Here is an 11577-nt window from a genome sequence, read left to right as displayed (position 1 = left end):
GGCCTATCCCCATTCTGCCTAAACGCCTCCGCCGATTGTCAGTGTCGCACCCCTGTTCAAAATCGTGACCCATTTCTGTTTCCGAGCCAGTCGCCGGACGGATCTTTTCACGCACCATGTCACGAGCAGCGTCATAACGCCTTCGAATTTATCCCAAAAGTTCTGAAGTCATTGAATACGCTACGGCTTCCAAAGGATCCCCTGGTGGAGGATCAATCACTCAGTCAAAGATGTAGTGAAGAGATGAGAGCTCGGTGCCTGTATTTTGAGCTTGCTGTGAAACGGAATGATTCAACTTTTTTTTGCAACAACATCATCAGAGTAGCACATTCAGTCGCAGAAGCTCGTTGACAGAAACAGTCAGAAAAGGACTGAACAGTTTAGGAGGCGGCCACAAATTGGTACACTATCTGGTTCAGTGATAGACGCTGCAACCGAGACTTCGGTCTCCAAAGATTAAATTTCAACACATTGAATATGGTGAATGTCTCCTCTACGGAGTTCAGTCGTTCAATAATGACATGGAATTCTTGATCGCCTCATTGGATAATCAGTCATTGGTTTAGCTCGAGCCAGCGGAACACTCTATGACATGGAAAGGCAATTTCTCCGTCTTAGTGAGCAAACGGTGATGCGATTGGTTACTCTCCGGTTGGCTGGAATAGTAACAGGGAGAATCGAGAGAGCGACCGAAAGACCGAGAAACCACGCCGGACTTCCAATTACGAGGGCTGCTACCGTGTCAGGATCCAGAAACTCTTCACGACAACTACCCGCGATAACATGGGGCTAAGATGCCTTCTTCTCAGATCCTCTAAGCTCGAAGAATCACTCCTCAAGAAGCTTGATATGATACCCAAAAATCAGGAAGACTAGTGTGGACGCGAGAACCAGCTCTTCACCCGTGTCACCGTTGTGCTCCTCCCCGTCGGCTTTGCGACAGGCATCGTCAGAATAAGCCAAGCCCCTAGCAGCCAGACACTGCACAGCATGGGTTTCCTTGCATCCAGGGCTTTGATCGCCATCGTCGTAATCGGTACAGTCTTAAGGCTACTGAGGTGTACTTCCCCCAGGCGTTGGACAGAATTGCGCAATGTACTTGACCTCCAACAGCCGCACAGAAATGATGCCGTCCCCTTTCGAATATCATTGGGGAGAGGAAAAGATGACTTGAAATACGGCGATAATGGAGTCTAAAGTGCTATGCGGACAGCATGGGCAGGAATTATCAAGAAGAGATGGAAGTCCAAGACATTGGTGTTGGAGGCGAAAAACAGTGAGCTGGGAAAAGCAGGAACTCCAAGAGTCGCAAAACTGAACGGGGGAATGCTGGAAACAACATACGGAAACCCGAAGGCAGCGTCAACGGAGGCGCCAATAGAGGCACCAATACGGGTAGTCCAAACATGAATGGGCAGTGGCAATCGATTTCAACCTGGGCGAACGGAGTTGGAGGCTAATCTTCAATGCTAATCACATCCGTACAAGTCCCGGTGCAGCTAGACTGGAAATACACGCACCTTTCAAACCTCGATGATCATAGATCAGCGGTTGCGCTCAAAAGAATGATTTGAGATATACATACATTCGACGGATGAATACTGGAAATGGAGCCTCGTACGGCTATGCTATATCAAGATTGTGTGACGATAACGACGACGACGCACCAGCGTATTACACATATTGGCAGAAATTTGAATGCCGATTCTCACACGAGCCTCATATCCCATATTAACGGAGAATTCCGACTTACTCGTGTGAGTAAGTATGTTGCTTCATTCATGTTATTCAGATCCGGCCCCTCATTCCCTACTTCAAGCCTTCCCCTTGATTCAAGACATCATCGTCCATATTTCATCCACGCAATAGCCGCCCCAACAAAGAAGATCCCCGCCCAGATGAGATTCGTCAGCGCCCCTTCAACCCACCTCTTCGTCGCCATCTCCTCTCTTGCCTTCCACCCTCCGCCAAGCCCTGTGGCATTCGCATGAGGAAATGGTTCATCCGGCACCTCCTTGCCTAAGAACTTGCAAAGCGGCTCCCAGCCGTCATCAACAGACCACTCAAGCAACCTCTCGGGAGGCACCATGCCGCGGATCATGTCGCAATGTTCTGTCATCGTCAGCTCTCACTCTTCAAACATCCCCCCTCCCCCATCAACACCAAAGAACTCACCTCGATAAACCCACTTCCCATTCCTCTTAATAGCCCCCGCCATATCCCCATCGGGCGCCCGAAAGAACAACGCCCAAAGAAACCTCTCATAAACATGCCACGCCCAAAACGCCTCCCGATCCAACAAACTCGCCACCCAAAAGCTCCAACTCTCATTCACATGCACCAGCGTCTTCACCGCGCTCTCATGCCACCCCTCCAGGTCCCTTCTCACATTCAGCACCACCTTCGCCTGCGGGTACGCCCGCACCATCTCCGGCGCGAAGCAGCTCGCCGCCGCGTCCGTCACCGCGACACAGTGCCCGATCAGCTCGTCAAATTCTTCGGCTGAGATGCTCACGTCGCCCGAGTCCGGGGCCGGGTTGTCGTGCCCAAAGTACTTCTTCCGCGCGAGCTTGACCCACCCCGGGGCGGGGATCGGCGGGTCCTCGTAGACGATGTCCCAGCCGTGGTAGGTGTGGTCGTAGCCGAGGGTGAGAAGGGCCTGTTGGAGGGACTCGGTGCCGGAGCGAGGGGGCCCGACGCAGAGGACTTCCATTGGTTTTGTGCGTTTGCGAGGGGGGTAGGGGGGGAGGGGGTAGATGTGGTTTTCGAGGATGGACCACCACCAGGCGTTCATACTCGAGAGAGGGGTGAACATCTTGAAGTCAGTTGATGGTGCAAGGCCGTCTTTGGTGATATGTCGACTAGTTCAACCTGACGGGCTTCGATTCCTTCTAGAAGGACGGTCCCAAACGTCTAAACGACCCGCGACACTAGCGGCCGACCGACGGTGTGTTTGCTGTAGCCAAAGAAAGACAGGTTGACAGAAGCCGAGCGTGCATACCCGACCCGCGCCGGACTTCAGACCACACGAGAGTGAGAGCCAAGAGATATTTATATCAGCACCAGGTAAGCAATAGCAACAGGTTAAACGATTTCTCGGAATCGCAAACCCGCAAAAAACAAATCTCACATCGACGATGGTTTCATGAAACAAACAAGAAAAGACACATGTGGACAAAAGAGCCGTCAAAGCGCCTGCCCATTTTTTTGCCCCCATGGCTGTAACTCGTATGCAACGTATGCAAACACGCGCATGAACCATCCCTACTAATCCCCTTGGTTGAATTAACCAGGATTTCTGCGATGCATCAAGTGTGACATGTCATGTCATGTACAAGAAGTGTTGCTACCGAATAGCAGAAACAAATAGGGAGGGCATGAAGAACCGGGTAGAGTTATTCTGTAACGGGGCGGTTTTTCGGAGGCGGCGGGTTCCCTGCAACACACATCAAGTGTCTCCACACCTCCGTTTCCTCTCCCCCCCTCTCCGCAAATCGCCAGTGCTTGCGAGCCCCCGGGACGGCTGTCTATTTACTTTCCCAAAACACTGGTCGGGCGGTGGCACGCGACAGGGTGGGCTGCACGGTGCAGTTCGGAACCAGAAAAGTCAAAATGCAACCCGAAGAAGGTCAAAATGCCTTTAAGAGGATTTCTGCCTGTTTGGGGTAATCAAAAGGAACGCCGCACTTCAGCGGGGCGTAGGAATACATAAATCGGGGCCATTCGATGAACCGACCGGTGGCTAAAAAGGGGGTTGATGATGGCGGACATCATCAGCCATGCTTGCATACCCAGTATCCTGCCTTCGCGTCGCTCTCCCTCGCGAGCGAGCGCCAGAACTTGGTCCATCCGGGCCGTCCATCGCTCCTAAGATGCTCAACCTCCTTGACCTCCTCTCCCCATTGCCTCTCTTCCGCGGCCAGCAGCGCCGTGTAGAGCGACTGGTAGAAGAGTACTTGCTTCTCAATCCCCAGCGGCAGCGCGTCGATCGGCCCGAGGACCACTCCCTCCAACTCGTCCGCGTCGACCTCCCCGAGTGTGGAGATGAGCAGCGACGTTACATTCGGCTTTGGCACGGGAACACGTCTGACGGACCCCTCAAACGAGATGTGCAGCCGCCGGAGCGCGGGAAAGGTCGGAGCAATCTGGTTGATGATTTGGAGGTACTGATCGCGTGGGCTCAGCGCGCGCAGCTCCGTGATGAGAGGGGCGCCAGGCGATGGTCGCGGGGCCTTGTCGAGGGTGCGGTCGGTGAGAGACTCGTCGCGGTCCGGTATGCGGATTTCCAGCGACGTGATCCAGTTGAGGTGCGGCGTGGCGATGGCGTAGGGGAAGTACATGGACTCCAGCCTCTGCTCGAACTTGAATGTGTTACTGGCGTACAAGACCTTGATCGTCTCTTCGTAGCTGCGGTGCATTGTCAGTCCTATCGTCTGATGTGTGTGCTTCCCAAGTCTCATGTCAAACTCACGCTCTCCGACACGTCAACAGCCACGGCAAGATTCCCAGATACGTCTCCTTAGGACCGCACGTCTGGAAGAATCCCCTGGGGCATTGGTCTCCCAGCTTCGTCTCGAGCTTCCGGTCATCCGGGGCGCAGACGCAGCTCCACCAGTACCACTGCGGCGTCATGCTCGCATCGACCGACGGCGGGTCCATGGGCGACACGCCGGGCGAGTGAGGGTACCATGCCGGCACTGGCTGGTGGCCTTTTCGCCACCGAATGTCGGGCTGCAGGCTGCGGCGGTACAGGAGGTAGAGGTGAAGGATCTTGCTGCCGAATGCGAGCTGGTAGATGTGATAGCGCAAGTCAAAGGTGAGGACCTCGAAGAAGGGGCCCAGCGAGATGTCATCGCCAGTGCCGGCGGGGGTTTCTTCGGTCAGCGGACGCGAGCGAATGGCCAGGGTTGAGGTCTGGGGTGCGGCGTCGGCTGGATCGTCGTGGTGCTGGATCGCCGTTGCCGAGGTCGCCTCTCCCGCGTCCGCATCCGCATCCGGAGCGGTCAAAGGCGCGTCACGCGGCGGCAGCGGCAGCGGTTCCAACTGAGAGTCGCGACTCGGGCTTGATGCGCCGAGATGCGGTTCTGACATGGCCGCAGAGTGATTGATCGGCCGGGTGGAGAGGCGATCAGTCGTCCTGGATCTACTGCCTGTGTTGTTTCTTCGAGAAGTCGCAGCTGCAAGTCGATCCGACGGGGGAAACAGGCTGCTGATGAAATTGTGGTCAGGCAGGTTTCGTCAGGTACAACTCACGCTGGGCTGCTTCTCAGCCGGGAGCGACGCCGAGCAAGTACCGAGTCGGTGCGACTTCCCTGGAAATTGGTGATAAGGAAGGCGTGTGATACGTACCGAACTGCAACACCATCGGCGAACTTTTTGGGTCTCAGGTGGAACTGCAGCACTGTGTGAGATCTCCCTTGCGGACGTGCTTGTCGCCAAAAATAGACCCGAAATGCGCTGTTGAGAAGGCCCACAGCGCTTCATCGGCACAGTTCCGTCACTGTACCCCTGGATCCGACCACTGTAATGACCGCAGCAACCAAACCGCCCGCTGACCAAGAACGTGGATGCGTCGTGTCTGACCTCTTCCTCGCCCTGATGGATTCATCCCGAGCACTGTTTCGTCTCCAAGGCAACATCATCATGAAATCCTGCCGAGAGTCTTTGATTAGCCATAGCACAGAACCAGAGGTAATGAATGAGACAGATGATTTTCTCGTATTCTCGACAGGGCTTGCGCCGCCACTATTGTCTACATAATCTGCTTGCAACTTCTCCCAGCTTCATCACTTTAGGCCGGCAGTCTGTAACAGTGCCCGACCTCCAAAATTTCCCAAAAAGAAAGCGGCACGACGCCTTGATCTCCACTGACACCATCTGCAGTAGTAACATCCTTCATACTTCATATCAGATACCAACGGCCATGAACGCCATTGCAATAGCACCAGCCATGCCGGCGTTGACGCGGTGAGCCTGGGCCGTGGTGACGACGGCGGGGACAATCTGAGTCGCCGACGCAGGAGGGTCGTCCGGCATGATGGTGCGGAACTCCGGCACCTCACGACTCGCCGAGATTGTAGCATTGCCAGCGTTGCCCGAAACAGATGCTGCGGGGCCAGCCGGATCCGCGTACGGAACCAAGGTCGTAGGTTGACTCAGGGGAGGCCACAGAGTAGTCTCGGTGGCTGCCGTCTGGGGAGGGAAGACAACTGTGACAGTCGACTGACCCTGAGGTGGCCAGAGAGTAGATTCACTCGTGGCTGTCTGGGGAGGATAGGGGACGGTGACGGTCGACTGACCCTGAGACGGCCAGAGAGTAGATGCCTCCACGACGGTGAGAGTCGGCACGACGAGAGTGGTCGCACCAGGCTGAGTGGTAACGGGGGGGACTCCCTGAAGCGTACCTGCAGAAGGATCGCCCTGCACAGTGTCGTATCCTTGCAGTCCGGAGGAGCTCTCGGCAGGCTTGTGGACGTAGACGGTCTGAACAACGACGATGGGACCCGTAGGTGCGCCTTCGATGGGAGGCAAAGAGGGGGCAGGTGTGTGGTCATGCTCCGAGGCACACGAAGTCGAGAGACCGCCGGGCGGGACCGTGTGAACCACAACCTCTGTAGACTTGGTAGCCAACTTGAGGGTACGGGTAACGGTCGGAAGACGAACGGTCAGGTAAGTGGTGGACGCAGTCGAAGGGGTAGCAAGGGCAGAGAAGTAGGAGACAGGAGGGTAGGAAAAGAGCGTGTTGGACCCAGACGGACTAGCACCGGGAGGGTTCGAACCGGGAGGGTAAGGAGAGCCAGGTGAGCTGGGAGCAGGAGTGTTGGGGTCAGAGGGAAAGTCGTCGCAGGCCTGGTAGACGTTGGCATAGCTGCAAGTTGCATCGCTGAAGCCGCAGAAGCCATAGAAGGTGTTGCCGCCGCAAGGATTGGAACAGATGGCCTCGTCCACCTTGGGGAGGCTCGCGATATTGCGTCCACAGCGACAGCCACTACCAAGCACAGGAAATGTCAGCGGGGAATCCTTGACGGCAATGACGGAAACATACTCAGGGAATGCGGCAGCGTAGTCGAAGCCGGTACAGGCAGACTCGCACTGCTCGGGGGTGAAGCCTGCGGGGAAGTTGACGAAGGCGCTGAACTGGTCCGAGGTGATGTTGACGCAGCCGTAGTACTCGAATCCATGGATGATGTGGTTGGTCTGGGCAGCTACGAGGGAAGCCAGCAGTAGCTGGAAGAACAGAAAGAGGGACATGTTGAATTGCGGAAGGACTGAGTGAGTGTGAGTGATAAGACGATCGCGAAATGAATGGGGAATGGTGGTCGTGGGAGCGGAACGAGCGAGAGATGTCTCAACCTCGGCGGTGATGGTGTTGAAGCTTTGGAGCAGAATCGATGGAAGGCGGTTGATGTGAGGAATTTTATACCGGGAGGGGCACCGATGGGAGGAAGATCCTGCCTTGGGAAGGAAAGAGCATGAAGGGGGAGGCGCGGCAGGTACCCTCCTCGTCCTGCACTCCTGTCGTGATGTGCAGGAAGGAGCATCCCCAGCCTTTGCAACTTCCGTCTGAGGAAGGGGCTGCCTGGAAAATGGGTCGGGCGGGACGTTAGACGTATCACGAAAGATTGAGAACAATGAGATTGGCGAAGTACACGCTTTTGTTATTCCGCTGGGTCTATCTTGGTATCTGAGCTATCCGTCATAATCCGGCATCTCTGATACACTGCTACCACAGCAGAAATTGCAATCGTCAGGGCTCTCTTTGATCATCATGATGCCGAAAGGCTGTCTAGAGCCATTCACAACGGGCCAACGGCGGTTACGCAGGTGTGCGAAACACAGCACGCCGGTCGTCCATGGCCGATCGAGTCTCATCATCCGATTGCAAGCATGTCTCCGTCCCGAGGCTTTCTGACACGGTTGGCCGGTCTCGTATATCAAGGCGAATGGCTTAGTGCTTCTTCCTGGAAGAGGACGACACCAGCTTCTTCTTCATGCTCTTGGGCATCTTGTCCTTGCGCTTCTCGCGCTTGGCTTCCTTGACCGCCAGCTTGTGTGCCTGCCTTATGTTAGTAATGGCTCAGTCCCAAAGCTCGAGCAGCAACGTACCTTCTTCTCGTCCTTGTCCTCGTGCTTGCGCCCTCTAGGCCTGCCTTTGTCGAACTTCGAGTCGCCCTCCTCGTCATCATCGCTGCCAAGAGACGCTCCGCTGCCAGATTCATCCTCGGACCCCTCCTCTTCGTCCTGCTCCTCGTTCTCCTTAACAACGGTGTCAGCGAGCAGGTTCTTGTAGACGAGCTTATCACCCTCGCCCTGCCCAATCTTGGCACCGTCCTTCTCGATGTCGTAGACCTGTTCCAGGGTCTGGGGGATGTACTGCTTACGGAAGACCTCGTTGTCAACCTCGACCTCCGCGGCAGCCTCGTCCTCGTCGGCGGGTCTGCTCTGGTAGATCTTCTCGACGGCCTCAGCCAGAGCAGGCTCCTCGACAGGGCCCTCCGTCGCTGTGATGAAGTCGAAGATGGCGCGGTCGGACAGAGTGTCAACGCCCTTCCTCCTGAAGAAGTCACCGACGTTCTTGATATCCATACGCAGGAACTCCAACGCGCGAGGGTGGTCGGGCTCGACACTCTGAGAGACATCGATGATGTACAGCTTGTTGTCGTTGTAGAGAATGTTGTACTCGCTCAAATCGGCGTGGACGAGCCTGCAGACCTGGTATATCCTGCGGTACAGACCCAGGAGCTGGATGTACAGTCCTCTCCACTGCTCATCAACGTCATCTCCAGCCAACTTGGCGTCTCTCAGGCGAGGGTACGCCCATCCCTTGCGGTCACCCAAGAAACCCATCGCCAAAACATGCAGCTTCAGGCTGATGGGCTCCGGGCAAGGAATGCCGGCAGCGTGTATTCTCCTTAGGTTGCGGAACTCTTTCTCAGCCCACAGCTTGACCATGCTTCTGTTGCTGCTCTTGTCGAAACCCTTTTGGAAACGGTGCTCGCCCGTGATGTACCTCTCACGGTCCTTGAACACCAGAATCGCCGTCTTGTACACCTTGATGGCGCGCTGGACCGTCGGCCCATCGTCTTCGGGGTGCAGCACGGCATGGTAGACGTTGGCCTCCTTTCCGGTGCTGATGGCGCCGTGGATCTCGCTGACCACGCCACGGTTGATCATCTGCAGCAGAATCATGCGCGTGCGCTGGTCCAGCACCTGCTCGCTCGTCGCGCGGTCCGCCTTGTCTTTTGTCTTCTCATCGTCATCGCGGCCCTTGACGCTGTCGAGCCTGATCTTGGCAGCGTGCTTCGAGAGGGCGGTGATCTGGTCATCGACGCTGGCGAAGGTGTTTGCCGTCGGTCGCTGGGCGTTGGAGCGAGGCAGCGCCGCGCCGCCGTCGCCGTTGCTGTTGCTGTTGAACATGCGCTGGCGGTTGTACGACTTCGTCAAGTCGCCGGCATCTCCCGCCCACTCGTCGTTGGGAACGTCGTCGTCCTCTCCAAAGATGTCTTCCATGTCATCTTCGGCATCATCGTCGGCCGCCGGGGCGTCGCGGGACACGTTCTTCAGCTCGGCCGGGACTTCCTCGGTCTGTTCGTAGCCCTGGTTCGGGCGGTATGTGTAAGGGGGCTCGTGGGGAGCGGCGGGAGACTCGTTGGAAGCCATGCTGGGCGATTCGAGAGTGTCTGTTGATCGCAGTCCAGTTGCTCGGGTCTTGGCTATGTTGCGGCTGGTGATGGCGCGGCCGCTGGCTTGGTGTTGTCGCGAGTGTGCTCGAGAAATTGTTTACCCCTCTGCCCCTCCATCTCGACAGCCGGGATTTTCGAATTTTTTATCTTATCGGCGGTGGCGGGGTTTATCGACTCATCGGCCAATGACCGGGGCCCGTGCGCTGTGATGAGTCAACAGCGAGTCGAATTTCAGTGACGAAAAATGAATCACCGCTGTTGCTCTGGGGGCTTACACGCTAAATGGCGCTAAGGATTAGCCGAGAGAGCGCTGGTTGCGTTGGGTAAGTGGGGCAAGCTGCTGTCATTTCGAGGCGAATGCGCTGGAAGGAAGAGCTCACATCTCGCACAACCTTGATGAGCAAACAACCAACTCCATCCCGGTCTTCACTTTGATGCATCCATCATGTACACCAAATGTATGCATTCTAAGTATGCGTTATCACATCGTAATCTCGACAGCCTCGGCCCAACATCTGGATGTCCTTCGAAGGGGTCATCCAGGCGGCAAACCGCTAAAAGCTTCGAGCCTGGGCAGCCGGACCGCTCCCCGGTGTTGCGAGACTTGACTTTGGAGTCATGTTCAGCATAGAAACGAGGAGACTTTTTGCCGCTACTTCAGTCACTGAGAGATTTCGTCCCTCTTTGATTATTCGATCCCGCCGACTGGCTTACCCAACCACGATGATCCAAACCACATTCTCGTCCCTAGATCGCGTTGAGATAATGACGCCGCCTCTCAAGCCCTCCAGGACACATGGTCTGACCAAACGGTTGAGCCCAGGAGTTTGGGCGAGGCCCGTTCTGGAAGTCTTCCGTGCATCTGGGCCCGAGACATGTCATCTGCTGTGACCCGGAGCTGACATCTCAGGCTCAGCCAAGTGTCGAACTGTGGAGTAAGCTTATGAACTACACTTTTGATCTACCCTTTGACTTCGACTCGACCTGCAGTTGACCTTCTAGCTTCAAAGCCAATGTCCAAATTCCCACCACATAGCTCTCATGACTCGAAGACTTGGGTAGGTAACTGTTATGTTTTCCATTTTGCCCGCAATGTCGTGCTACCGAGCGGGAAGGTTGTTGCCTTCGCCTATTTTGTTAGGACTATTGAGGCTCTTCGTCGCATGTTCTATGCGATGGTCGAAGCCAAACGGTATCTCGCCCAGTCGCTGTGGTGTCGTTGTCTTAGTCAGATACAAAGACTAATGTTCTAGCTCTGAGCCTCCAATTGCTAGTCCACAGGTCGTCAAGCGCATCATTTGCCTCCATAAGGTTGCGTTTATCAAATTCCTACCTGTCCCCTTCTTTGCTACTGCCTCCTAGCTTCAGTCAATTCGGTACAACACGCATTCGACGAAGCTGTCCCGAAAATTAGCGGGGATGACCCCCATATTCTCGGCCGAGACGCAAGATGTTGCTTTTCATGAAAATGATAGAGGCAACCACGTTGGTGTCGGTGCGCTTGACATCTGGTATGTGTGGAGAGAGCTCCCATCCAGGCACGGTCCCTGGTTCGACACTGTCAAAGTCAATAAACAACCTTTGATCCAGGACCTACCTAGCAGCCCTGGAGGTCTCTGATCCTCCCGTTGGTGAACAGGGTCAACACCACCATCAATGCTAAAATAACCTCTGTCTCATCGACTCAAGGTAGGACCCTAGAGTTCGCCAATCTCTAGTCGATGAAACCTGGTGGTCCCATGGATCTGCGCTACCACATGGCATGGGCGGATGAGGGTTTTCGTATATCATGTCGAAAGCCCTGGACTGGGCCTGCCTTTGGGCATGTATCGTAATCTGGTCACCACCGTTCGTTATTGTTAGATCCTTTTGGGATATCGAATTGTCTTCGGCG

At 55.5% G+C, this 11577-nt stretch overlaps 4 protein-coding genes across 4 annotated transcripts; all 4 read right to left on the bottom strand.

Moving 5' to 3' along the window:
* Positions 1–1840: 1840 nt before the first annotated feature.
* On the bottom strand, positions 1841–2815 carry CGCA056_v007287 (uncharacterized protein; the record flags this gene model as incomplete). Its single annotated transcript, XM_037322536.1, has 2 exons — positions 1841–2112; positions 2176–2815. 2 exons carry the CDS (start codon positions 2813–2815, stop codon positions 1841–1843), a joined length of 912 nt encoding a protein of 303 aa, XP_037179131.1.
* A 958-nt stretch (positions 2816–3773) lies between these two features.
* CGCA056_v007286 (uncharacterized protein) lies at positions 3774–5091 on the bottom strand (the record flags this gene model as incomplete). Its single annotated transcript, XM_037322535.1, has 2 exons — positions 3774–4407; positions 4472–5091. The coding sequence occupies 2 exons, from the start codon at positions 5089–5091 to the stop codon at positions 3774–3776; spliced, it is 1254 nt and encodes a 417-aa protein (XP_037179130.1).
* Positions 5092–5907: 816 nt separating this feature from the next.
* Positions 5908–7251, bottom strand: CGCA056_v007285 (uncharacterized protein; the record flags this gene model as incomplete). Its single annotated transcript, XM_037322534.1, has 1 exon — positions 5908–7251. One exon carries the CDS (start codon positions 7249–7251, stop codon positions 5908–5910), a length of 1344 nt encoding a protein of 447 aa, XP_037179129.1.
* A 697-nt stretch (positions 7252–7948) lies between these two features.
* Positions 7949–9660, bottom strand: CGCA056_v007284 (Serine/threonine-protein kinase RIO1; the record flags this gene model as incomplete). Its single annotated transcript, XM_037322533.1, has 2 exons — positions 7949–8056; positions 8107–9660. 2 exons carry the CDS (start codon positions 9658–9660, stop codon positions 7949–7951), a joined length of 1662 nt encoding a protein of 553 aa, XP_037179128.1.
* Positions 9661–11577: the final 1917 nt, after the last annotated feature.

The sequence above is a fragment of the Colletotrichum aenigma genome (genome assembly GCF_013390185.1).
Source record: "Colletotrichum aenigma strain Cg56 chromosome Unknown KSG_Cg56_contig04, whole genome shotgun sequence".
NCBI lineage: Eukaryota > Fungi > Ascomycota > Sordariomycetes > Glomerellales > Glomerellaceae > Colletotrichum > Colletotrichum aenigma.
Note: the sequence above shows the minus strand (reverse complement) of the source record. Positions and strands in the feature narration are given on the sequence as shown.